The sequence below is a fragment of the Rhinatrema bivittatum genome, chromosome 1 (genome assembly GCF_901001135.1).
Source record: "Rhinatrema bivittatum chromosome 1, aRhiBiv1.1, whole genome shotgun sequence".
Classification (NCBI taxonomy): Eukaryota; Metazoa; Chordata; class Amphibia; order Gymnophiona; family Rhinatrematidae; genus Rhinatrema; species Rhinatrema bivittatum.
This window is the reverse complement of record NC_042615.1, coordinates 547,837,303-547,864,905: the sequence shown is the minus strand read 5'-3', so window position 1 is coordinate 547,864,905 and position 27,603 is coordinate 547,837,303. Positions and strand designations below refer to the sequence as shown.

General features: G+C 41.2%; 1 protein-coding gene across 1 annotated transcript in view; it reads right to left on the bottom strand.

The window, feature by feature from the left end:
- Window positions 1-27,603, bottom strand: part of PCSK5 (proprotein convertase subtilisin/kexin type 5) — an 893,215-nt gene that overhangs the window by 108,186 nt on the left and 757,426 nt on the right. The window contains exons 22-25 of the mRNA XM_029616187.1: window positions 15,500-15,636; window positions 13,313-13,516; window positions 12,223-12,291; window positions 7,681-7,723 (exon numbers count right to left, since the gene is read on the bottom strand). Of these exons, the coding sequence (XP_029472047.1) occupies window positions 7,681-7,723; window positions 12,223-12,291; window positions 13,313-13,516; window positions 15,500-15,636 (453 nt within the window). The remainder of the gene's footprint in view (window positions 1-7,680; window positions 7,724-12,222; window positions 12,292-13,312; window positions 13,517-15,499; window positions 15,637-27,603) is intronic.

Genomic DNA, 27,603 nt, shown 5'->3' with positions numbered 1-27,603 from the left:
TCGTGCAGGTGGGGTGCTGGACCAGTTTGATTGCAGTATTGACGAAGATAAGGTCTAATGTGTGTCCGGCTTTGTGAGTGGATTTGTTAACTAGTTGAGTGAAACCTAAAGCGGAGTATGCTGTGAGTAAGGCTTCGCAGTTAGGTGATAATATGGAGTTGTCAACGTGCAGGTTGAAGTCACCTAAGATTATAGCTGGGGCATCTAGATTGATAAGGGAAGTAGTTATTTCGACCAGAGGAGAGGCGTCTATTTCCAGTACACCTGGAGGAGCATAGACAAGTAGAATTTGGAGTTTGTCTGACGAGAAGAAGCCAAATTCGAGTTTCGAGTCGGTATTGGTGGAATGCTGAGTGAATCTGAGGTCCTTTTTTGTAGCTAGGAGGATTCCTCCTCCTTTCTTTTTTCCCTGGCGTGGGATGGAGAAGAAGTTGTATGTCTCTGTGGGTAATTGGTTGATTATTGCAGTGTCTGAAGGTTTGAGCCATGTCTCAGTAATTGCGCATATATCCGGTTTCACATCGATGAGATAGTCGTTTAGTATTACTGCTTTCTTAGTTAGGGATTGAGCATTGAACAGTGTTAATGAGAATAGTGTGAGGCCTAGCAGTTGGGTAATGGGTGTGATCATGATTGGAGAGAGGGATTTAAGGTTGTGGTGATGGGCGTGTCGAGTTGAATGTCCTTTGGAAGATGGACAGTGTGGGAGGATTGGGATTGGGAATGATGGAGACATTCTTCCCAGATTGCTGGAGTGGAAGCTGGAGCGGCTGGAATTGAGTGGAAGCTAGGGCGGCTGGAGTGGATGCTGGAGCGGCTGGAGTGGAGTGGAAGCTGGAGCGGCTGGAGTGGATGCTGGAGCGGCTGGAGTGGAGTGGAAGCTGGAGCGGCTGGAGTGGAGTGGAAGCTGGAGCGGCTGGAGTGGATGCTGGAGCGGCTGGAGTGGAGTGGATGCTGGAGCGGCTGGAGTGGAAGCAGGAGCGGTTGGTTGAATGCTGAAGTGGCTGTAGTAGGTGCTGGATTTATACCAGGCAGTGAAGTCTGTTTGGCTCAGTTTTTTTTTGTTTTTTTTTGCTGGCGGCTACCGTATTATGGATGTGATTGCCTCCGTGGGTGTGGGTCGGGGCTCCCTTGGGGCTGCACGAAGGGGCGAACAAAGGGGCCTGCCCCTTTGTCGCGCTCCTTCGGCGCGCGACGCTCGGCGTGCGGCGCCGGTCAGAGCAGGAATTTAAAGCCCTAGCAGGGCTCGCTCTGATTGGCTGCGCTGGGTGGTGGGCGGGTCCTGTGTCTCGGCGCGATTTTCGTTTTTCTTTGCAGGTTCTGCTGTTATTTTGATCGCGCTGTCGGCGCTGAGGCCCTCCGGGTGGGGAGCGTGCTTTACTGACCTTCCCCCGGTGGGGCTCGGCGCCGATCGCGCAGGTCCTCCCCAGTGGCCGAGAACGCCGAAGAAAAAAAAAAAATATATATATATATCTCTAAGATTGCAGCCACATCGAAATGTAAATTGTAGTGGATAATCAAAGCATTTGACGATTCTTCTAGAGACAAAATACCAGTGCAACACATCAGGAAGAATCATCCACTGGCCCTAGTGGTTATAATTCATCCTTGCCAGTTTCCTCACAACAACAGCAACTTTATTAAGATCTACCTCAGCATGTACAGCTCCAGCCGGTGAAATCCGGATGGAACACTCGATACCGGGGCAAGTCACAATCTACACCAATGCCTCGCACCACTCACCAACAACAATACAACAATCCTTGGCAATAACCACCATGAGTCCCAGTTCAGTTTTCAACCTTTCATCCCGACTATTTTCTCAGTGTGAACTTTCAGTTTTAGAAAAAGGACTGTCTTTTGTCCCCACTGACCTTTTTGACTCATCTGATGTACAAATACATTTATATTGTTTCTTCCGTACATTACGAATTAAATGTTTGGTTTTTTTGCAGATTCCCCATCTACTCATGACATTTCTGTAATATGTAAAGAAATCCCGCTGGATACCACCAGGCCCTATTGACCCTGTTTTACAAACCTTTGAGAAGCTAGTTTTGTCTGATGTTAATCAGTTACCTCAATGACTTTTTGTGGAACACTACAATATATCTAGAGCAGAGAAGATGGCTATTAGTTCCTTGGCTAATGACCCTTCTATTGTAATTAAACCAGTAGAAAAGGGGGGAGGGATTGTGGTTATGGACCGGACAAGTTATGTGGATGAGATCACACGACGACTGTTGGACTCAGAATATTATTTACCTCTAGCTAATGACCCCACCACTGACATAAGAACATAAAAACATAAGAAATTGCCATGCTGGGTCAGACCAAGGGTCCATCAAGCCCAGCATCCTGTTTCCAACAGAGGCCAAACCAGGCCACAAGAACCTGCCAATTATCCAAACACTAAGAAGATCCCATGCTACTGATGCAATTAATAGCAGTGGCTATTCCCTAAATAAACTTGATTAATAGCCATTAATGGACTTCTCCAAGAACTTATCCAAATCTTTTTTGAACCCAGCTACATTAATTGCACTAACCACATCCTCTGGCAACAAATTCCAGAGCTTTATTGTGCATTGAGTGAAAAAGAATTTTCTCCGATTAGTCTTAAATGTGCTACTTGCTAACTTCATGGAATGCCCCCTAGTCCTTCTATCTTTTGAAAGTGTAAATAACCGAGTCACATCTACTCGTTCAAGACCTCTCATGATCTTAAAGACCTCTATTATATCCCCCTCAGCCATCTCCAAGCTGAACAGCCCTAACCTCTTCAGCCTTTCCTCATAGGGGAGCTGTTCCATCCCCTTTATCACTTTGGTTGCCCTTCTCTGTACCTTCTCCATCACAACTATATCTTTTTTGAGATGCGGCGACCAGAATTGTACACAGTATTCAAGGTGTGGTCTCACCATGGAGTGATATAGAGGCATTATGACATTTTCCATTTTATTAACCATTTCCTTCCTAATAATTTCTAACATTGTTTGCTTTTTTGACTGCTGCAGCACATGAAGCCGACGATTTTAAAGTATTATCCACTATGATGCCTAGATGTTTTTCCTGGGTGGTAGCTCCTAATATGGAACCTAACATCGTGTAACTACAGCAAGGGTTATTTTTCCCTATATGCAACACCTTGCACTTGTCCACATTAAATTTCATCTGCCATTTGGATGCCCAGTCTTCCAGTCTTGCAAGGTCCTCCTATTATGTAACACAGTCTGCTTGTGATTTAACTACTCTGAATAATTTTGTATCATCCGCAAATTTGATAACGTCACTCGTCGTATTCCTTTCCAGATCATTTATATATATATTGAAAAGCACCGGTTCAAGTACAGATCCCTGAGGCACTCCACTGTTACCCTTTTCCTACAGACCTTCATTAAATAGTTGGTACAACAAGCCCTGGACTCCCACCAGATTATTCCCCACGAAGCTTCATTTTTGCAAGTTGAGTTCCCATGCATTCCTTCCTTTTACATATTCTCCAAAATTCACAAGTCCCTCCAGAATCCTCCTGACCATCCCATAGTTTCCGAGACAGGCTCGGTGTTAGAATCTCTTTCACAGTTTATGGACTTATTTTTGCAGCCCTTTGTATGTTTGAGTCGCTCTTATGTAAGAGACTCTATTCATTTTATTACGTTAATTCATGATTCTCCAGCACCCCCTGATTTTTGTATTTTTAGTTACTTTAGACATAGTTTCTCTTTATTCAAACATTCCACAGGAAGAAGCCCTCTCATTGATTGAAGAAATCCTTAATCTCCATTCTAATCCCATCCAAATTTCCACTGCTTTTTGCTTACACTCACACAATTGGCATTGACTAAAAATTTCCAATTTCAATCCACCATATACCAACAAACTAAAGGGACTGCCATGGGGGCCACCATGGCACCCAGCTTAGCTTGCCATTATGTCAACAAATTTGAGGAATTGTTCATTTACCCCTTAGCTTGGTCTTCTTTTATTCACACATCGCGACGATACATCGATGACGTTTTTTTTTTATTTGGACCGGCACCGACATACAATTTTTCATGTTCTTAGATTGGTTAAATTCATGTAATAAACATTTACAGTTTAATTTTTGCTTTAGCTCCCATAAAATTGCCTTTCTGGACATCATGGTTACATTTGATTCTGGTTCTTTCTCCACTTCAATTTTTCACAAAACAACTGACCACAATACATTGTTGAAGTAAGACAGTCACCATCTGTCTCACTTAAGAATGAACATCCCTGTCGGGCAACTATTAAGACTTCGATGGCCTGTTACTTCAGGCTAAGCAGATGATATCCCAGTTCAGGGAGAGAGGGTACCCTCGTTGGGTGCTTCAGAACAGTGCCCTGTTCGTGAATCAGGATCTGCCTTTTTCTCCTCAAGTCCGTTCTTCTGAGGGATGCATTAATTGCATTTTTCCACTCACACTTGAGATCTCACGACAATTATTAGCCATCATTGGTCCAAACTTGCTTTACACAAATGCTTTGATTACCCACTACAATTTACATTTCGATGTGGCCGCAATCTTAGAAATATATTAGTTCATTCTCAGCTCAGTAACACTGTTTTGCAAAATCCTTCTAGTCATTCTGGTCATTTGCCTTGCGGACACTGTTCTGTCTACCCTCATGTCCTTGCTAATACTACATTTGAACACCCCATTTCTCACAAGATTTATAACCTTAATTTTTCCACAACTTGTGCTTCATGGGGGGGTAATCTATGTGATTATCTGCCCTTGCCCTAAACTGTACGTTGGCAAAACCATCCAACCGGAGCGCACTAGGATGATTGAACAGCGTTCTAATATCCGGATTAGCCGAGAATCTGCACCTCTGGTTCCCCACTGGGTCAGTTATGCACACACTGAAATGGATTTGAAGTTTCTGGTAATTGATATTGTACCCCTTCCTGCACGAGGGGGGGAATTTTTCTGAAATATTAACATGAAGAGAGCAGAAATGGATTTATAAACTGAACTGTTTATCTCCTGGGGCCTCAATAACTAAATACAATGGCACCATTTTATTTAGCGGGGTTTCATTATATGTTCCGATGCTGTCCTTAATTGGTGGATGTGTTCTGTGCTGGTGCTGTTTGATTGGTGCAGTTTTTCATGCCAAAAATCACTTCTTTAAATTCTTGCTTTAGTCGGTACTGACCGCTCTTCGTCCCAGATATGGACTATATGCTAAGGTATGTGTCCCGGCCTTATGAAGAATCTTGCTCTTATGTACAGTCTGTATGTACTTATGAATTTCATCTCTATTTATTTATTTATTTTAAGCATTTTATATACCAATATACGTTGGGAGAATCATCTCGGTTTACAGGGAACTGTGAAGCTTTTTGCTTTTTTTTTTAATTTTAGTGGTTGAAATTAAACAATTCACTAGTCCCTCCCGACGCAGCTTTGGGCGAAATACAGATCCATGTCGGGGGACCTTGTTGATGACTGTTTCACATTGTAATGAGCTTTGGATGAGCCATATTGAACTTATTGAGAAATAAAGAAAAATTACTTTATTACTAACCAAGTTTTTTGGACTGTATACCTACTTTGCATCTCCCCTTTTTTGTGTGGATAATTTTTGGAGTGCTGGTTTTGTCTCCCGTATGCTTGTTGGATTATATCAATATATTATTGGACATAAAAGCACTGTGAAATATTAGCACTATTATATTGCTGTTATAATATTTTGCAGTATTATTATAACTGCAGTATCATTGCTATTACTAGGAATACCAGTAACAGTCAAGGAGGAAAGGAAGACAGTTGCTTAGAAGTTGCATTTTCAGTTGATTGTCTCCAGATCTACTAATGTTAATCTGTAAACAGATAATTTTGTATTGTCCTCTGCTCACTTATGAATTGTCATCTTTCACTGTTTTGCTCGATTACTCCCAGCAGGGGCGACTCAAGGCAATCTACCTGAAGTGAGGCACCCCACCTGCATCACACCCAAAAGGTACGGTAAAAGTCAAAGCACCAAGAGGAACAAGATAAGAGGCTACCACTTTGCTGAGTGGGCGTCCCCTGGAGTTTAACCCTTTTAGTGATTTGAAATGTTGGGGGAAGGTAGACAGGGGGCAAGATCCCAAGAGAAATGGCAGATAGTGTCAATAATATGACTAGGAAGCTAGCAACCCTGCCACACCTCTGGGAACCCCACTACCTGCTCCTACCCTTCTTCAGCATTTCCCCCTGGGGAAAGTGTGAATTATGGTAGGAGTCTGTGTATGTGGTGCACTCTCTCCCAGTCACACACACCGCAAACAGCATTTCCCCCTAATTCCATCTCTTTCCCCATCCTTATCCCTTTTTCTCTCACTCCCCCTTCTACCCCACTGATACCCCTTCCCTTTTCCTCTCCCCTCCCTTCCTTCCCCTTTCACACTGTCCCTTTTCTTTTTCTTTCCCACCCTTCTCACTTACCACTTCTATTTCATCCCCTTCCCTTCCTCCCTTCTCACCCTACTTCCCCCTTTTCTATTTCTTAAACCATATTTTTACAAATAAATCTCATGAATATATTTTATGGTACAACCATTCCCTATCTTGGTGTCAAGGCAAAGTAGAGTCCCTCAATAGCAAGGATCAGGGTTGCTATAGAAAGGCACGTCACACACCAGTCTGGTATTCCCAATAGTTTGCATATGTTGTTGAAGGAGAATAATTGCAGATATTTAGAAAGAAATATATTCTACGTACACAGTCACTGTTTCTATTCTTGCTACATAGATATCTCCTTTCTTTCAGCTCCCCAGATCTAAGATCCTGTCCTCTTACTGAGAGTTCCAAATTAAACCTTCAGGACAATGGGTAAAAATCCTTTTGTTTAGGGTAGAAAAGGCTACATCTATGTCCAGCCTTCATGGATAGGCCAGCATCCTAAATCTCTTGGGTTGTTTCTCTTGCCCCCATTAGCACATGCACTGGTACCTCCAATCCGCCAGTGCTCAGATGCCTTCTACTCACAGTTCTTATTTGTAGGCCCTGCTGAAAAGATAGGGTGTTGGGGGGGGGGGGGGTTCAGGATCTCTGACACCCTCCTGATTCCTCAAGTCATCCTTATTCTTGGTGGCTCTCACAGCTCTCCAGGATAAGAAGCCTCTTAGAATTCTCTCGGATCCTAGTACACACCCCTAACTTCATTGAAATGCTGGTAGTTTACCAGCAGGGGTAGACAAAATCATGCCATGTCCCTGAGCTAGGGTCATTGATTTAATTAAGTTAAGGCAAAGGAGCTTTACAGTGCTAAACCAGGACTGTTTAAGGCCTTGTTTTAAACATTTATTCATTCCTTGTTCATTTGTCCCCTTATGTCAGATTAAAATAAACAGGCATTGTACATCTATTGATTTCAGTGGGTTTCTTTCCACTGTTGTATGTACATGGTTCAACAAACAGAATTTAAAAAAAATAAAAACAAGAGGATTTCTAGTTCAGTTTTCAGATTAAGCTTTCTAGCCTTTCATGAAAGCAGATGTTATATGGTTAGTAAATAACACCTTTGGTTGTCTTTAATAAAACCCACCCACCTACCAAACTGATTAGACAGCATGGGTTTCAGCTGCTACATATGGGCAATATCAAGCACTGTTATTGAACAAGGTTGTCAAAATATAGTTACAGGCAGGAAGTAAGAACTTACATGTAAAAGCCAGCGAGGCAGACCAGGCAAATTCCCGGATCAGCTGAAATTGAAAACAAATAGATCTGACTTTAAAAAAAAACACTAGAAAATAGTTGACATTTTCCCCTCAATTTTGTCATCAGTCTAAGGCCAACAATTATTTCATTTAAAAAAAACAAAAAAAAACCGCAAATATGCAACAATAGAAAAGCTGGTGCCCAGACATAAGAAAAAGAAAGTTTGGTCAGGACATGGCCACCATATGCAAAGTACTTCTCTGCAGGCTCACTGCTCCAGTACAGCTCACGGAGACCGACATAGTAAAAATATATTAAAATTGGCAGGCATACTATTCCCCATTACTACATACATTCAATAACAAAGCCCTCTGATGCAAAAAAGCATGCTGTTGAGTTTACATCTCATCCCACTTCGTACTGATGTGCTGATATATGTTAAAGCAGATGCATAGCATGCTCTTAACCTATGTACTCAGGCCACCTGAGTGAAAGTGAAATTTAAAATGCTCTTCTGTCAGGGAGCTGTAGCAAGCTGCAGATGCGTGACCCAGCATGCTAGTCGTTTTACTACAGTGAGGAGGGGATATGTCTCAACCTTTCTCCTAACTCCATGGAAAAATAAAAATCCACTTTCCACCCAAAGAACCCATTACTCCAAATCCTCTCTTTCATCCCTCCGGATCCCCACCCCCAAAGATTCCTCGTGCCAAGGTAACAGGAGGCAGCAACCTCGCCTGCTACTAGCTTGGCATCTAGAGATGCTCTGCCCCACCTACCGGAGTCTCTGAAGATAAATTGGGTGGGGGGGGAGGGGGAGAGAGTGTTCCTTTGGTTCACTGATGAGTGGGAAGTAGAATGGGGGGGGGGTGATTGGTTTCTTTAGCTTCATTGGGTGGATGCATTCTTTTCTAATGGAAATGGGTGGGTGGGAAGAATATTTACTTAAATTATGCTTTTTTTCATGTGCCCTATATATTCATTTTAGCAATATACATAGCACATGAGCATTCTGCTTTTTGTGCTTTTCACAGTGCGCTCTGAATAGCTCTCTTGAGTTATGCATATCATTAGCTTACTACATTGGTAGTAAAATAAATGATGAATGCCTGTGCTAAAAATGTGCACTAATTCTTAACGTATATTTTTTTTTAGCACAGTTTTAGTACATTGGCCTCATGGTGATTTACAGCTGTTGAGTCTGTGGAACATAAAACTAATTACAGTGATAGACTATAAACAATTATTTCTGATGTTTGGCAAGATAAAATCTCCCAGCATAAATCAAGCACATTTTTATCCACTAGGTTTCTTATATCATGCTAGACTAGAGCATATCTGTAGGTGGGCCTGCAAATGGAGTCACGCTGCCTCTTGTCATTAGGAAGAGATGGAATAAAGATATATAGCCTGAGGGTTTGCTGCTTAGAATGAAAGTCAAAGGAACTATGCATATGACTAAATGGTCCAGCACATGAAGCAGCTTGGCTAAGGTATGCCCTGCATACTCTTTTTGCCAGTTGCAAGTGCATACCTAAATAGAATCAACTTTTTTTTTTTTTTTGCTTTATATTTTATTAATTGTATGTATTTGCAATGAAACTTTAATAGCATAATACTCTTAAATGGAGACAGAGGATGGCAAGACAGGAATTAATAACTGGCAAGCACTGTAGCCTTTATATTACCATAGAAACTTTAGTCTTGTGAGAATATGTATTCATTCGGATACATATGGAAATCTGAACCAGAAACCTCGAGCTGATGATAAAGAAAATGAATATCGCATTGTGTCTATTGTGTTTGACATGGATGAATGCACAATTAAAATGGGGCGTACATTAAAGGCAAGATCCATGGCACTTTTTAATTTTTTGTTGGGTCATCATGGTTCAAATAAGGAATTTGTTGGTGGCTTAAACATTAGATATCCATATAATCAATAAATGTAGATTGGATAGAGTGGACTTTTTTGCAGTTTGTGATAACTGGACAAAAAAAAACCAACCCAAAAGAGTTATGAAAATATATTGTTGCATGTGAGCTGTCGTTGATTTCTTCGTATGTTACCAAGAAGGGACCCCCTTATAGTTTTGGAAATATATGTGCATTGTGTAACAACATCTTTGGGAAATTCCTGAACTGGTCCAATAAAAAGCCTCATAACCTGCAAAGGATCCGGCACTTTCCAAGACAACATGGCTGTTAATACTTTGCATGATCAGAGGGGCGCGCAAAGAATTGAACATATCGCAAGCAAAGTCAAATGGCTTTTCTATGACCATGATCTGTAAAATGTTCCTGCACCAGTCCAAGACCCCAAGCAGTTGAGAGAATTTCCACTGTGAATTAACAGTGAACTTTGTTGAAAAGAGGAAGAGACAGAGAATTGTCTCTTTTTTCCCCCCAGACTATTGGTTTTATTTATATTGATTTAAAAGGTAGAATATACATTAAATCAATAAATTATAAGCATTTGATATTCTGCCTTTTTTTTTTTTGCAAAAGATAGGCTCAAGGCACAACTCCTGTCCTTGAAAATCACAAACAGGTCTGGTTTTCAGGATAACAATGAACATTCATGGGATACATTTGGTTTTATAAAAAAAATGGGTAATTTTCCATAGCTTGGCTATCCCTGAAAACCAGACCTATTTACCATCCTCCAGGACTGGTTTGTGGCTAGCACTGGCATCTGTCATCTCTTCATTGGCCGAAAGGAAAAACTGTTGGCATGTATGCTATATTTAGCTTTCTCACAAATGAGCGTGAAACACATTTCATATGGATTTCAAACACATTACACAAATGTGCTGACATCTCAAATGGAATGCACTGCAAACTTATTTGCAAGAAAGTTAAATGCAAGCTACACCGTATATTTGAGTGACTCTCCAGAGCAGCAATTTCCAGGCCAGTCATTGGCACCCTACTGGCTTGTCTGGTTTTCGGGATAGCCATACTGAGTATGCAGGAAATGCATTTGCATACACCAGCCTGGGTTTTGGATCTAGCGGATATTCAGTAGGGCTATTCCAAAACCCAGGCTGACTAGGAGGCTCCAAAGTGTCCTTTGCTTTTTAGTGTCATCACCTTCAGCACATACTCTGGATATCAGGCCAGAGTTTCTGCTTGCTTATTGGACTTATCCAATACGGATATGTTTGATGTAGGGATTTATAGATGTTTAGGTGGGGGCCACAAATTGAGGACTTGTTAATATTGGTTTATATAAAATATCAGAAGTCTTAGCTTTACTCTTTTTCAGTTCATTTAACCTGTGTATTTTTTCATTCATGCAAGTTTTGTTCATGGCATACATTTGTGTTCCCAGGGAAAAGACTTGTGCCAAATTGTACATTTTAAAAGATGCACAAATAGCACTGCAGGATATATAATTTTATATATATATATTTTTTTTAAACTTAATCCCAAAGTCTAGCTCTTAGTACTTGATTCACTAATGTTTTTTTCCATAGACACAAAATGAGAGAAAAGCCTTAATAAATCTGGCCCATAGTTTGATAAATAAAAACACATAGCTTTTCCTCTTTCCTTCGTTCAGCGGTTCTCAAACCAGTCCTCAGGATCCTTCTGGCCAGTTTAGTTTTCTGAATATTCCTAATGAATGTGCATGTGATATATTTGCACACATCACCCTGGATGGTTTGACTCCATGCAGAAAAATCTCTCTCACACATATTCATTAGGGATATCCTGAAAACAAAACTGAGGGGGATGCTGAAGACTATTTTGAGGACCAATAGAAGTTGTTTGCTGACATTACTCAGTGGGGGAAGGGAGGAATGATAGTTCCCTACATATTGGACACAGAGGACAAAGCATAAACCGGTCTGAGTTTATGAAACAGTTTACTCCAAGCCTTCAGACTGACCCCTGGGATTAATGGGGTTGTCGTTCTCACAAAGTGTGAAATAACATTTTCAATTACAATAGTCAATAATAATGGGGGATGGGGAGAAGAGACCAGGGAAGGGCAGTGAAAGATTTCAATGGGGCCAAAATAAAGAGCTTTTATTCCGCCCCCTACTATTTCAGTGAATTTTGATAAGGGGTTCCATAAGAGGAGCTTTTTGAAGCAGCTATGTAATTAATATATGCAAAGCAGGAGTTTGTGGGTAATCTTACCAATAACACTGCTCAAAGTTCTTTCATTATTTCACTGTACTGGCACTGAAACTGTCAAAAATTGCAGAATAGAGCAAATGTGCAATTATGACTGAACATTGGCAGTAGGAATAGGAGGTTAACTTTCTAAGTCTACTTTTTTTGGTTTATTATTGATGTGCTAGCACGTGCTCAATATAAGAAGTCTAAGGGTCAGATTCTTTTTTTTTTTTTTTTGGTGTATGTCTTCTGCTTAGAAAAGGCTGATGTGCTCATAAAAGGCCAAAATAAATGAAAATATAGGTTGATTCAATCTTCTCTAAAGTCTATGTCCTTGTGCTTTAATTAACATTTAATTAAACCTACTGCAAATTAAACCAAATAAAAATAGAATTCAGTTGCCAAGAAAACCTACATGAGTAGCATTTTCGACATCCTTTTCGACATGGCACGCACTCCTCATCATTAGGATCTTCCACTTCACCTACATGTTAAAAGTATAGAGTGTGCCTCATCAGTAAATGAAGTTGCAGCCAGACCTCAGACATATATAAGTTGGCATAACAGAGTATACAGATAGTAGCACAGGAGCAACGCTGAGGGCAATGGATGGCCAGAAAGAATAAACTGCATCGTTGCTCAGCAAAAGAGACAAAAAGACATCAGTAAAGTTGAGCAGTCACAAAATAGAAGACCTGCCCAGAAAAGACAGGATGTCCCTGGATGGGGGGATCAGGGAGTGGAAGGGAAGTCTCACCCACATTGGCTGACTCAAGGAGGCCTAACAAAAAGTAGCAAAACACAGAGCAGCAAATGGAGAAAAAGCAGAAAACTAACTCAGGCAACTGTAGATAGTAGTTTAGGAGAAGATATCCTGCATGGGAAGAAAGGAAAGCAGAATATAGACAGTCCAGGTCGCGAAAAAAAGAATATACATAGAAATTGGTAAGTGAAGACCCTGAATGATACATAGAACTCTGCTCCAGGTCCAAGACTATGGCTGACTGGAATGCCTTTCAGCCAAATATAGTGGGATCTGGAAAGGTCTGGAAAGATCTTTCACCCTGACCAGCCAGGCCTACAGGCCTTCCTACAGGCCTTCCTACAAGGCCTTCCCAGAGGACTGGGTACCATCACCTAGGAGAGCATCTGGAGATGGAGGACAGATAGTGCCCCATGCTTGGTGAAACCTCAATATACTTTATTGTAACTGATGGTACTGATGATGAATTTAGATAATTTAGTGTATGGTTCAGCATCAGATTATCTTGGAGACTCGGAGAGATCATGGAATAAAAACATAAACCAGAAATTTGGTGTCCTTTATTATTAGAAGACATTTCTCAGAGTGCATGTGAGAAACCCTCTGATGAAATGACGCAAATTCCTCTAAGGCTTCCTTTTGCCTTTCTAAAGATGTGTATGTCTGTCTTTCTGTCTCTCTTCCATGTATTGTGTGTGAGAACTTGTATTAGGAGCAGCCAGCACTGCCAGAGAATGCTTACCTTCTCCACAGTGCAGCTTCTGGCAGCCACCATCGACTGGATAATACCCTTCCACACAGCGGACACACTCGGCAGAGCCGCTGCACACCTCACAGTTCTCCGAGCAGGGCAGGCAGGTGTTCTCCTCTGAAGAACTGTAGTGTCCCCTCGGGCAGGACGCTCTACACTCCCCAATGAACAGAAAGAGCTTGCTTCCATTTTTATCTGTCCAAAAGGAGTTCCAGAGGAAGAAACAAAATTATTAATGGATGTTTTAGCAGGATTAGAGAGAAATCTAATATTCCCCGCAACATTGATTAACCTTTTCAGTTGTGTGTTTCTGCAGCTCGATATAGAATATGACATTTTGCATTCTCTACAAATGTCTAATTTGATTGGTTTCCATTATGGTGCAGCACCATCTCCCAAATGTGTGCTGGTCTTATTACAGTATACTTACCCATCATTTTGTATAAACCAGATGTAATATAAGCAATATAAGGGAACCAAACAGACAATCAATCAATGAGGACATGTACATTCTGGCTATCAGAACAATCTTTGCTCCATATTGGTGACGGAGCTCTGCTGTGTTCAGCCACATTACTGTCCAACTAGAAGCTACTGCTACTGATATTTATTTTTAAAACGCTACCAGACACTACAGTACACAGACATATAAAACCTAAACAAAATTCAGAATTAGCTTCACTTTGAGGTTTCTCTCCCGGTGGTTTCAGTTGCTATGTAGTACTGCAGTGCTGGGGTGAAAAGATAACTGAATGCAGTATTTGCTGCATGGCGTTCTCTTGTGACGTATTGAATTGAGCTCTCTTCCCTCCAGCAACATTGAATTTGTTGTGCTCAGAGGGACGTCGTCTTCTGGCCGTGCTAAACCATGTCCCACTGCAGCAACCCTCTTACCAAATATCCTGACAAATGTAATATTTATAGCTTGCTTCTTTCTTTCCCTTACTTATATGAATGCATGCATGAAAGATTCTGGATTGAGAACTGAAGTCCAGGAAAGGTACAAGCAATGGTACTGCAAGCTCCCCCGCTCTTCCCTAGCAAGGTACCTCAGCACTGTTCTGGAGAGACGCACCTCTGGCGAGTGAGGGGCTCATTTAGCCTGTGATTGTTCTGATTCCAGCTCGGAGCAGCCAATCATGCTTTGGATTTTTGTCCGTGTTTCCAAGTCAGGTGTACCCGACTTTCAGACAAAGTCTGAATTTTTAGGACCAGTTGCAATTTGCTTGAGTAAGCATGCTTTGTATTTTTCAAACGAGCCACGTTTCACTGGAATGCAAGTGAGCTCGAGTTTTAACACAAACTACTTCGGATTATAATATAAACTGTCCCAAATGTTCAATACAGGTCATCTCTTGTTTTTTGCAAAGGTTCATCTACAGGGCGACACTGGCTGTTCTCTCAGCACATTTATGTCAGCTACATTGAAATTAAATAGCAATTGTTACTTTGATGCAGAACAGACTATTAGTGAAAGCCATATCCCACAGCCCTCTGCAACTTGGTGTCTTTCTTGTAGTAATATTAAGCTTTAGGTTTTAAAGAAAGAAAACTGCATTTTTGAGAAGCAGCAGAGAGGGGGGATGGAAAGGTTTCCTACTGAATATAGAATCATAAATTGAGGGGATAATAAATAAACCTTTTGCACCAGTGCCAAGCACTGCAGTGCAGTCTACATCAGTGCAGAATTTTATTGGACTGTATTATGCTGAAACCCAGGGATGCCCATGGGCATTCCCTCGTTGACATGCTGGCACAGTGTATGAAAAGATGCCAGTGACGGTGCTAGCCTGTGTGATCAAGGCATAAAACTTACTGTACATTGAGAAGATCCCCCCGTGCTACTAATATCTCGGCTATCATCCTAGATAACAGATATTTCTTCAAAGGGTTTCCGTCAGCAATCCCCCGAGTTTGACTTGAGCGGTTGCAGCATGGGTAATGCAGCCCTGGACATTACTGAATTCACATGAGATAGGGCAGAGCTGGAGTGGGGTACCTGGCCAATTTATTTATTTATTTATTTAAGAGTTTTATATACCGAAATTCTTGTAAAAGGTTACAAATCAGTTCGGTTTACATTGAACAGTAACAGTGCTTCAGAAAATGAAAGCAATTATAAAAATGAAAGCAATTTTATATCAGCCCATGGGTTTAGGATCTGGAAAATCTTCTTACCTGTGCTACAGGCAGTGCATTTGAAGGGCTCGCTTCCACTGCACTCCTTGCAAGTATGATGGCACTTATGGCACTGACTTTTAAATTCAAACTTCCCTTTCGGACATCTCAAAACACAGTGACCGTCATCGAAAAACCTACAACAGACACACACACACACAAAAACAACAGAAAACCACAATTTATTCCTTAAACAAACAAAAAAACGATGTATAAACATTCCTTCTAATCCTTAACACACACATTTCAGGGACATTGCTAAGATTAAGCTTTAGCTGGTGTCACATTTTGAAGATGAGAGAGGCCAGTGTCTCAAGTTCACTTCCTAGAGAAAATCAGTCTGCCGTCACTCCATCACAAAGGCTAGCTATACTGTCTCTATAAGGTTTCCTACTGAAAAGACAGAGACTATACATCTATAAAGAATACTGTAACTCGTTGGTTCCCAGCCTGTCATCATGACCACGTAGCCAGGAGATGAATGAATATGCGTGAGACAAATATCCATATAGTGGGTCTTCAAGTGTGCAGATCTATCTTGTCCAGATTCGTGGGGGGTAATCCGAAAACTCAACTGGCTGTGGGTTCAAGAAGACAGATTTGGGAACCACTGCTATTGCTTAAAGGACAGAATTTGACACGCAGGCCTTTGGGTCTTAAAAGACACCAAACCTTTTTAGACTGGAACAGAATCCAGTATGGTCGGTGCTGCTATAATATGGAAAATATAGCTGCTGAATTTTGCAATTAGGTCTGTTCCATTTGTTAACAGTTCGGACTGTCCTACTTTCGCACATACTCTGGTGAGGGACATTTTAGAACCAGATCAACTAGTTTACAGGAATGTCTTTCCCTGCCTCCAAAGGCAGGATAGGTCCAGCTTTAAAGGAAAAGAAAAGAGGATAGGGATGTGCAGGGGGCCCCTAGCAAACCTCCTCAAATACGGATTTCCTTAGTGCCACCATGATTGCTTCATACAATGATAGTGGCCTGCTCCCTCAGGACCAGAGGCTGTTGCTGGCCATGCACAGAAACAGGGGGTCCCCAAACCTTTCAAGAGAAGGGCAGATAGGATTTCAAATCACCAGGAAGACTGGGGGAGGAGAGGGCAGGTCCTCCTTGGAGTTTGCTGGGTCGATGGAGGTGGGGCGGGGGGAGGGGGGTTTGCCAGGGAGCGAGAGCGCCCTCAGAGTTCTCCGCTGAGAAAGGTTTGGGGGGAGTGGGACCATGTCTGACCCTTTCAGTGATATGAAAGAAATACTGGGGCAGGAAGGAGGGGGGCGGGGGGAGAGACAGGATTCCCAGGAATGTTGCAGATAAAGTGTCAGTAATAATATTTCTAGATTTCTCCAGACTTTGGGAACCCTGTCACACTCCCAGCAGCCTTGACCCTGTCTTCCCCTTTCCCTAATATGTGCTCACCTAGGGAAGCAGTGGCTGGGGAGGGTGGAACAAGGTGCCTGTGTGTGTGGGTGGTGCGCTGACATCCTCCATGCACTCTTGCTTCCTCTCTTCTTCCTACCCCTTTCTCTTCCATTTCCCCTACCCCATCTCCCCTCCCTCCTCTCCCTCCTCATTTCTTACAACATGCCAGGTTCGTGGTATGAGCAAAAACCGATCCCCTTTGGGGGCCAGATGAAATTCAACCAAGGTCCACACATGGCCCTCGGGTCATAGTGTGGGACACCCCTGCATAGCAGGTAAGCACTAAAATTGCATGTAAATTAAACATTGTTGGATGAAAATTAGGTTTTAACATGCATGCACAAAATAGGGTGATGTTCTCTCCTCCATGTGTTGTTTTTTTGCATGTGTCCACTAAGGCCTAAAATTTAATTCCCACCTCGAAATGTGTGTTAACTAAGCACGCACACTGCGTGTCAGAATCTGCCATGCTAACCAGTCCAAAGTGGTAGAGCTGATTAGCATAGGGGATTTGATGTCCCCTGCTCCAAGAAACAAGGGGAACAGCAGCTCTAATTAACTCCCCCTCTCCCCTCCCCATTCACCCCACACACAAGAGAAATGCCAAGATCTATGGGGCCCCAATATGATACCACTACAAAATACACACACACACACTAGCAATGAAGGGAACTCAGCAGTGCAAAATGATTTGTGCCCCTTCTCACATCCTCACTGCCCCACCCCCGGGAGCCTCCATGTCAAACCCCATCCCTTCCTCTTCCCCGTTCCAAAGATGCCCCACAGAAGATCGGAGCAGGAGAGTGCAATCCTCAACTTTAAAACAGCACCAGCTGCGCCATACAGAAAGGAAAATAAAGATAAGAACATAAGAAAATGCCATACTGGGTCAGACCAAGGGTCCATCAAGCCCAGCATCCTGTTTCCAACAGTGGCCAATCCAGGCCATAAGAACCTGGCAAGTACCCAAAAACTAAGTCTATTCCATGTAACCATTGCTAATGGCAGTGGCTATTCTCTAAGTGAACTTAATAGCAGGAAATGGACTTCTCCTCCAAGAACTTATCCAATCCTTTTTTAAACACAGCTATACTAACTGCACAAACCACATTCTCTGGCAACAAATTCCAGAGTTTAATTGTGCGTTGAGTAAAAAAGAACTGTCTCCGATTAGTTTTAAATGTGCCTCATGCTAATTTCATGGAGTGCCCCCTAGTCTTTCTACTATCCGAAAGAGTAAATAACTGATTCACATCTACCCGTTCTAGACCTCTCATGATTTTAAACACCTCTATCATATCCCCCCTCAGTCGTCTCTTCTCCAAGCTGAAAAGTCCTAACCTCTTTAGTCTTTCCTCATAGGGGAGTTGTTCCATTCCCCTTATCATTTTGGTAGCCCTTCTCTGTACCTTCTCCATCGCAATTCTAGCATTAGTGGTGATATTCACTTTTGTCTCTGGTTGGTTTATGTTTCTGGTCTACTTGCAGGATATGAAATATTTTGCTATTACAGCTGCTGTTTCTCCTGCATCTCTCAGGATTATCCTGCATTTTTCCTGTGCATTCTTTTGTAGTAATTCTTATATTCTCTGTCAGCTTTGGGAAATGTGCATTTCTGGTATCTTCATATTTTGCACAATACTGAAGGAAATATACTTCTGTTTCTAATTTTCCAGAGTTACACTGAATGCAGAGTCTGGCTACTTAATTTTTGTCTGCATGTTTCTGTTTCTAATGTGTGGTCAATTATTCTGTGTTTATAAGGGTTTGTGCTCTATGTGTGCAATCGAGAAGACACATTGTACTAGTATTTAGTTTCGGTGTAGGGACCTGTAGCAATCCAGCTTGTTTTGTTTTCCAATCTACACCTCCCAGTAGAAGATGTACTCTTGTTCTAGGGCCTATTGTAATATTTCCTGTGCTGCCTTTTCGTACTTAGTGTTGTTGCTATTTAAGTCTTGCTGCTATGGTATGATAGTGTTTCTAGATAGGTGCTGAGTACTGTTTTGTTTTGTTTTTTTACAGATTTTTATGTTAAAGTTTGTCAAACTCAGTGGTAAGGGGAATAAATGCCAGCCCAGCAGGTGCTACCTGCCCTGAAATGGTAGGCAGGTCAAGGCTGTTTTTTCCTGTGGTTTCCCAGTCTCATTTTCTGTGTCACTCAGCAGGGGTGCCAGACAACAGGCCCTCCAGTTCCATTAAGATACCGCTAATTGAGCTAGAGTTGGAAATAAGTGTGAATTTTAACAGTGTAGGCAATCCAAATTATAATCATGCTAATTAACAAAGGGAACTTTCAAGTAGCAGCACTAACTAGTTTGCTTAAAACATCTTGTCACTGTTAGTTCCTCTTTCCTTCCTATTGCCTTGATAATTGGTATTTATGGGATGCCTCTTACTTAGGAGAAATCACAGTGCAAGTTGCTACCCACTAACAGCCTAGGAAGCAAGGGGGGAGGCCTGATAGGGCCATGAACTGGTTTGTGAGAACAAGACAGAAGAGAGACAGAAAGAGATGGTGAACATGGGTGTGTGCCAGTGCCAGGCAAAATGGTAGAAGCCATTCTTAAAAACAAAATCACTGGCCATAGGGGAAGAGTCACCATGGTTTTAGCAAGGGGAAGTCTGGTCTTACCAATCTTTTAGAATGTTTTGAAGGTGTAAGTCAAGATGAAGTTAAAAATGAGCAGGTTGATATGGCGTTTTTGGATTTTCAGCAGGCATTTAACAGGAAATTAAAAAGTCATGGGAAAAGAGGCAGAAAATCGATAACCAGTTGAAAGGCAGGGAATGGGGTAGGACTAAAAGGTCAGTTTTCTAAGTGGAGAAAGGTCATCAGTGGAGTAGCACAGGGATTGGTAACAGGGACCTGTGCTGTTTAACATATTCATAAATCATCTGGAAAAGGGAACTATGAGTGAGAAGGTTAAATCTGCACATAACACAAAAGTATTCAAAGTTGTTAAAACAGTTGTGAGGATCTGCAGAAGGAGCTTGTGAGACTAAGAGACTGGGCATCTTAATGGCAGATGAAATTTAATGTTGAAAAAGTGCAAAAAGAGATGCACATAGGGAAAAAATAATCCCAGCTCCAAAGCCAGTTCGAAGACCAGGAGCTGGAGCAGAACTGGTCAGATTTTGTTATGTGCGCTCCAGAGCTGAAATCAAACAGAGCAGGGTTCCAGAGTCTGGAGCTGGGGCTGAGGTTCCGGAGATGCTGTACAGTCTATACTCTGCTACCTTAAAAGACTGAGGACATTGCCTGAAAGTAATGAAATACAGTATGTAATTAATTTCATAAGAGTAAAACGATCAAGCCTCATTCCAACTATTTGGGAAAGAACATTTTTTTATTAGTGCAATCTTTTTGCTGCTGTCCTATAATCTCTGTCTATTTAAATTCCTAAACATATTGGGGGTCATATGAAGAGGGGCAAAAAATGGAAACAAATCTTTGTTTAGAAAGTTAGTTTTGGTATGACATTTACTTCATGCAAATGAAGTTTCTGTGCCAGTTAATTGTGTAAGAGATATCACTTTCCCAGTTCTCATCATTATGCCACAGTCACTAACTTGTTAGATATACAAATAAAACAATTCAGGTTTAATAAATAGCTTTTAAGTATCATCTTTTTCCAACGCAAATGCATAATTATCTTGGAATATTTATTGTTCAATAACATCAGTTAGACATTATTATTAAGCTTATTACAATAACATACTTTTTTTTTTTTTTTTTTTTAAATGTTTCCCTGTCGCTCCGGAACTGGAGCCTGGTAAAAGCAGCAGTTTGGAGCTGTTCTGGTACCAGATCAGGGGTTCCTGGAGCAGTCTGGAGCTAGAGCTGAGGGTCTTTCTTGGCTCTGGAGCTGGAGCGAGACTACTGGAACCACTCCAGAGCCAGAGCTGGCAAACCTGGAGCACTGTCAACTCTAATCCCAACTATAAGTACACAATGGTAGCTCTGCATTGTGAATCACCACCCAGGAAAAGGATCTTGGGGTCCTTTTGGACCATACATTGAAATCCTCAGCTCAGTGTGCAGCCGTAATTAAAAAAGCAAATAGAATGTTAAAAATGATCCAAAAAGGAATGGAGAATAAAATGGAAAATATCACATGCTCTCTATATCAATCCATGGTGCAACCGCATTTTGAGAATAGGGTGCCGTTCTGGTTGCTCCCATTGTGAAAAAAGACATAGCAGAACTAAAAAAAGGTGCAGAGGAGGAATGAAATGACTCCCCTATAATAAGACTCCACAGTTTAGTAGTTTATTGGACTTGATTAATTATATTTCTTCAACAAATACATCAAAATGATGTATAATGATGTACAATAAAACAAAAAATGCAATAGAACTAACTTTACAATAAAAACAATAATACAGGGCAATAATAAATATGTAAAAAACATATAGCAGCAAAGAGCTAAAGGAAACAAATCTTAATAAAAAAAGAATGAAGAGAGAGATCATACAGTAAATACTAAAAAAAAATGAATAAAAAGCAGATTAGGTAACAAATACTTGAGAAAATAGCCATTTTTTAAGGTCTTTTCAGCTTGGAAAAAAGATAGCTGAGAGGAGACATGATAGCAATTAATAAAATCAGTGGAATGGGCAAATAGTTATTTACCCTTTCAAATAATATTAAAACTACATGAGACTAACAAGCAGCAGATTTAAAACAAATCATAGGAAGTACTTTTTCACTCAGTGACAATCAAGCTGGGAATCTGTTGCCAGAGGACGGGGTTTAAAAGAGGTTTGGATAAGTTCCCAGAGGAAAAGTCCATAAAACATTATTAGCCAAGTAGACTAAAGAAAGATATCGCTATCCCTGGAAGTGAGCAACATTAATTAGATCTATTTTATGGGAATCTGCTGAGCATTTGGGACCTGAACTGGCCAGTGGCCACTGTCAGAGAGAGACAAAATGCTGGGCTTGATAGACTTTGGTCTGCCCCAGCATAACATTTCTTATGTTCTTATGTGTAAATTTCTACAGCATGTATTTTAACTGGTACGACAGTTCATGAGCACATAATGTCTTGTGCTCTCTGCCTTACATTGGCTGCCTACCCAATGGTGGATTAAACTTAAAATCACTATGTTAATCCATAAATTGATTAAGAACATCTCTCGTCCATGAATTAACTCAATTCTGTGGATTTATAAACCTTCTCAATTGCTCAGGTCTGCAAATCTAGGTCTATTAGAAGTACCTACCTCAAAGCTTGCACATCCGACCAATAATGACAACTGGACTTTTCAGTTGCTAGCTCAACATTATGGAACTCGCTTCTAGAATATCTCCATTTGATGCCAAGTAAAACACTATTTAGAAAGGTATTTAAGACTCATCTCCTTTGGGAAGTTTTTAATTTGACCAAATAATTGTCTTTTCCTGAACAGTTCATAGGCTTCCACTGCTCTATTTTGTTCCTCTCTCAATGGGCACAATTGATGGCCGTTTCCTCCTCTGATTTGAAATGTTTTATACTCTTTGCTTCATTGTGTTATTTAGTTTATTGTTGTAGGCTGATTGTTGTGACTGTTTTTATGATATTTTGGTGATTTTAGGGTTTTTATTGTACCCTGCTTTGTTCTTTTGTAGCATGCAGATAAATCTTTCAAAATAAAAATGAATGATAGAATGTGTGTGTATGTGAGTATGAGATGAGAGATAGCTGTCTGAGTGAGGGTCAGAGAGTATATATATGAGAGAGAATAGGCATGTGTGTGTATGAGTGATAGGGAGTAAATGTGAATGAAATGGAGAATATATGTGAGTGTGTGTGAGAAAAAGTTGTGTGTGTGTGTGTGTGTATGTGAGAGAGAGAGAGAGAGAGACCGACCTTCTGTTTGTGAGCATGTGTATGAGAGAATGAACATGTATGCTAGAGATGGTATGTATATGATGGAGTGGAGAAAATTTGTGCAATTCATCCCATCCCCTCCACAACAATCTCACGGTACTGGAAATCAAAAGTTCTCAGGTATGAAGAGAAGGGGATTGCTTTAATCCTTATTAATTTTAATTATTAGCTTTTATTTGAGGTAACTGCTGTTTTTAAATATTTCATTGATGTTTGGGAAATTTTAAAAAATATTTATATGATTTTTTAAATTATTGGATGTTCTATTCAACAGCTGTTTTGAAATATCTATTCTTTGCATTAGCATGGTTTTACTATTATGACTGATGTTTTATATTTCTTGATTTTATTGTTTGATATTTTATGAGGAATGATGTTTCTGTTTTTCCATTGTTGCATTAAATACAGAGTCTGGCTTGTTGTGATTTCCAGTTCAGTTTTCTTTCTGCATATTTCCATTTATCTTTTATGGCTTCTTTACTCTATATTTAATGTGCCTGTGTTCTGCATATGTGACTGCTAGAATGTAATTTCTTTATAGGGATCTATAGCAGCCTGGCTTGCTCTGTTTTCCTAATAGGAGGTATATTGGTAAATTAGTGTTGTCTTTTCATAGCTAGGGTTATTACTGTTTGCTAGCCAGAGGCATTGCTAGGAATATAAAAGATCCTGGTCACGAGTGCATAAGAACCTTCCTATCCTTGATTCTGATAATTAAACAACTCAACAATCAAGCCTCCTCATCTGAACATGCCTGTAAAAACACATAGTTGGACATCTCACTTTTAAATATTAAACTTTAAATGATCTCTATCTAACATTTCCATGCAGCTATTATCAGGGAGTAATATGTGATGGAGGAACTGCTCTGTTAGTTTGATCCCAACTGGGATCCCATGGCTTCCTCCGCAGTTGTCTCTTACTAAGCTCTGTCCATGCGGAGACAGAATACCCTCCTTCAGAAGCAGGAAGCACTGCCTCAAATATTTGCACCATTGTCACGAGGTGCTTGTCAGTGGTGTCTTTTATCCAAAAAAGAAACCTAAGCCAGTTTCAACCAGCCAATTAAATTAGCATTACAGTTATTTGGTAGCATCATTCAGTCTTCTATGTGGGAGTGAATAAGTTGTGGGGTTTATACTGATGGCACAAAGCCCATATATACATACACCCTATACCTCAGGTTCTGCAAATATTCCCTAAATCCACAACAGCTACAACAATGAGTGCAGAGCAGAATTGGGATATTTTTCCCTTATTGCTCAGCTCACTATACAAAAATACTCTGGTGTCACCTCAGTAAATGCAACACACTGCTGCCAAGAATACTGTGAAGTAGTACAAACTCCTGCAAAGAATAAGTACAACCTATAAAGCAAACCTGCCATCCCATAGCACACCACCTGCCAGACTTAAAAAGTAATAACCCTACCCACGACAAGGTAGCACTGCAAATATTATAACAGGTTCTTGAACAGCAATACACTTCATCATACTAGGAGCAACAACAAAACAAGCCGGATTGCTATAAATTCCTACATAGAAATATCTCGCAGAATACTTCATCTGAGTCACAAGCAGACTATCACCAAATCTATTACAGAATAAGTGATTACCAAGTAAAAATTAGAAATGTACAGACAAAAATTGAAATGGAAATCTCACAAAGCCAGATTCTGGATGCAGTGACGCACTGAAGAAATCAAAACAGAAATGTTTTCTCTTCTCAGAGATGCATATTCCAAAAGCTGACATATTCTAATCCCTTAATTGAAAATATAACGCTTCTTTCTACCTTTGTTGTCTGGACATTTTGATTTTCTAATTGTGTTGGTCCCAGGCTCGTTTTCTCTTTCTTCCATTTATCTTCTAACTCCTTTTCCATCGTCTCATGTCCATTTGTGTTTCCTCTCTTTCCTGTCTTCAATTCCTCCTTTAAGGCAGCCCAATACCTCTGCCATTGATTCATCACTTTCAGTTCCTTTTTCAGTTTCTCTTTCTGCCTCTTTATCCACGCCTAGTGAGATTTCATGCGTCCTCTCATTTATAAGTGCACAATTTCCCTCTACACATTTCATCTCCCACTCTCAATCCCTTCCCAGTCTATCTCCACACTCATCCTTTCCCTAGACCTCCCTTTTCTCAACCCATCTCTCTCCTTTACCAGTCCACTTCCCCTTTTTTCGCCCACTGCTTAGTCCCCCATTTACACTCTCTAGACTTATCTCTCCCCAGTCGTCAAAGACTTTCTTCTGCCTCAGTTTTATCTCCTCATTAGCCCAGTTCCTTCTGTCACTCATCCATTCCCCCTGCTTCTGTTTCTAACCTCCTTCACCCAGTCACTTCCTCTCCTAGTCCAATTTCCACCCTTTTCTCAGACTCATACTCTCACATCCCTTCTCCATCCCTCTAGATCCTTCAAGTCATATCACAATCCGGCTATCCCCACGCTTCAGACCTCTTCTCCTACCCCATATCTCATATTCACAGCCCCATCTCATAATTCCCAACCCATCTAATATACCCTCACTCGTGCCCTCTGACCAAATTATCAAGTCCCTATTCTTCCCACCCATTCACAAGTCCCTGCTTTCCCCCCACTAAATCTCTGAAAGCCTGCTCTTTCCACACATTTGAGTCTCCATTCCCTCCCCACAAGCAGCCTCTATTCCTTCCTCTGCCCCCCAACCTGGCAATCCTTGCTGTTTCCTTCCACTCATCACCGAGTCTCTACTCCAATCACCTTTCTCCCCACTCAACAAAACTGGGTATCCTCTTCATCCCTCATCGCCGAGGTGTCTCCACTTTTTCCTCCTCACTCACCAAATCTGGGGTTCCCCTATATTTCTTATTCTCGACTCTCTGCACTTCTCTCCCCCCCCCCCCCCCCCAATCTGGGTGTCCGCACTCTAAGGATCTCCCATTTTCTCCCATCTCCTGAAGCCACTTTTATATTTTTTTTTAATAAGGCTGCCCCTGTCTTTTTATCCCCTTCGATTCCCTCTTCCTTGCTTCAATTCCTTTTGAGAATATTGAGTTGTCGAACGTGGCCTGTGCAAAAAAGCTTGGGGGCCCTGATTGACACCAATTTGACCCTTCAAGATCAAATTAAAACTGTGGTAAAATCTAGCTTTTATAAGTTGTGCTTAGTTTGAGAGCTTAAATCTTTACAGGTCGATTTTAAAAGCGTAGCTTGTGCAAAAAATGCCCACATATGTGTGTAGATGGGCCATGTGCAAGCAATGAGGATTTTAAAAAGCCTCAAAATATGCGCATTTGTACCAGTAAGTGTATGAGGAATAAGAGGGTGGAAAAGGGCAGGGCATGGGGATTTTGGGGCAGGGGCAGGACCAAGACTTCCATGCATAACTCCCTATTTTAAAACCGAAAACCAAAGCATACATACGCTACATCTCCGCAAACTTTACCGCTGTTCCTGATGAGGAGCAAGTCTGTAGATCTCAGGTTTTAGGGCTTATAGAACAGGATGAGGGGTCCAAGTCAACTGGACAGCTTGCAGGATGAAGAACCAGAAGGGTCTGAAAGACTTCAATATTAACCAAACAAACTGGTAGATTAATTGGAAAACTGGGAATGTGCCTCACACGAGCTCATTTTAAAATCCGCTGACATATATGCATAAATGCTGACAAAGTCCTATGGAAGACTTGTATGGTAGCTGTGCTCAAATAACCTTTTGAAATTAGGGGCACACTTACATGCGCAGTTGGTGTATTTTACAACATACCGTACATGCGCAAGTGCATGCATGATTACAAATTCCAGCATATCGTCGCTCGTGCATGGGTGCACGCACATTCATGTGAACATTACCGCCTTATTGAACCTGTCAGACTTTTGCACATCAAGTACAAGCCTTATTGTGGCTCACAACTCTTTTTATATTGGCCTGCCATTTACCACTTTGAGACCTCTTCAAGGATTACAGAATGCAGCTGTCAGGCTTATTTCAGGCTTTAAGGTTGAGTGACTATATTTTTCCTGTTTTATGTAACCCGCACTGGTTGCCAGTAGGGATGGGCATTCAAATAAAACAAAATTTCCTATTTTATTTCATTTTGTTTCCAAAGTAAAATTATTGAAAATCCAATAAAACTTCATTGGTTTTCATGTTTTGTTTTGAAAACAAAAAAATTTGATCTGCCGGGGCCTCATCGAGGCCCAAAGAGGGAGCTTCGGCCTACACTTGAGTGAGATGCTGGGTCCAGGGCCTGGGCCTTGGCCCTAAAAATTGAACAAACTTATTGCTCTGTTGAGGATCCAGCTTTGTGGTCCAGGCACAGGCCTGATGCCTGGGCATCAGCCTAGACCAGGGCCCATTCGGAGATTGAGTCCCAAAGCTGGGGCCTCGCCCAGACCCAGGCCCAACGTCAGTGCTTGGCCCAGAGACTAGAACCCAATGCCAGGGCCTCAGCCTGGATCTAGGACCAATGCTGGGGTTCGACCCGGAGACTGGGTCCCAATGCCTTGGCCACAGCTTAGGCCAGGGCCCAGACCCAGGTCCAATGCTGATGCCTGGACACATTTTATTTAAGCAGGCTTTTCTTTAGGACCTGGTCTAGAATCCATTGAGCTAGACTGTGCAGTCTAATGATGCTATGCTCTGATTCTATGATATTTATATTGTATTCCTGGATATTTTGGATGTTTTATGTTATTTAGTGTGTTCATGATTTATCTTGATGCTTTTATGTGATTTATCTGTTTTTTAGCTATTTTTCTGAATGTTTATTTTATTAATCGTTGTCTAGAGCTTAGGCAGTAGGCAGCATGTAAAAA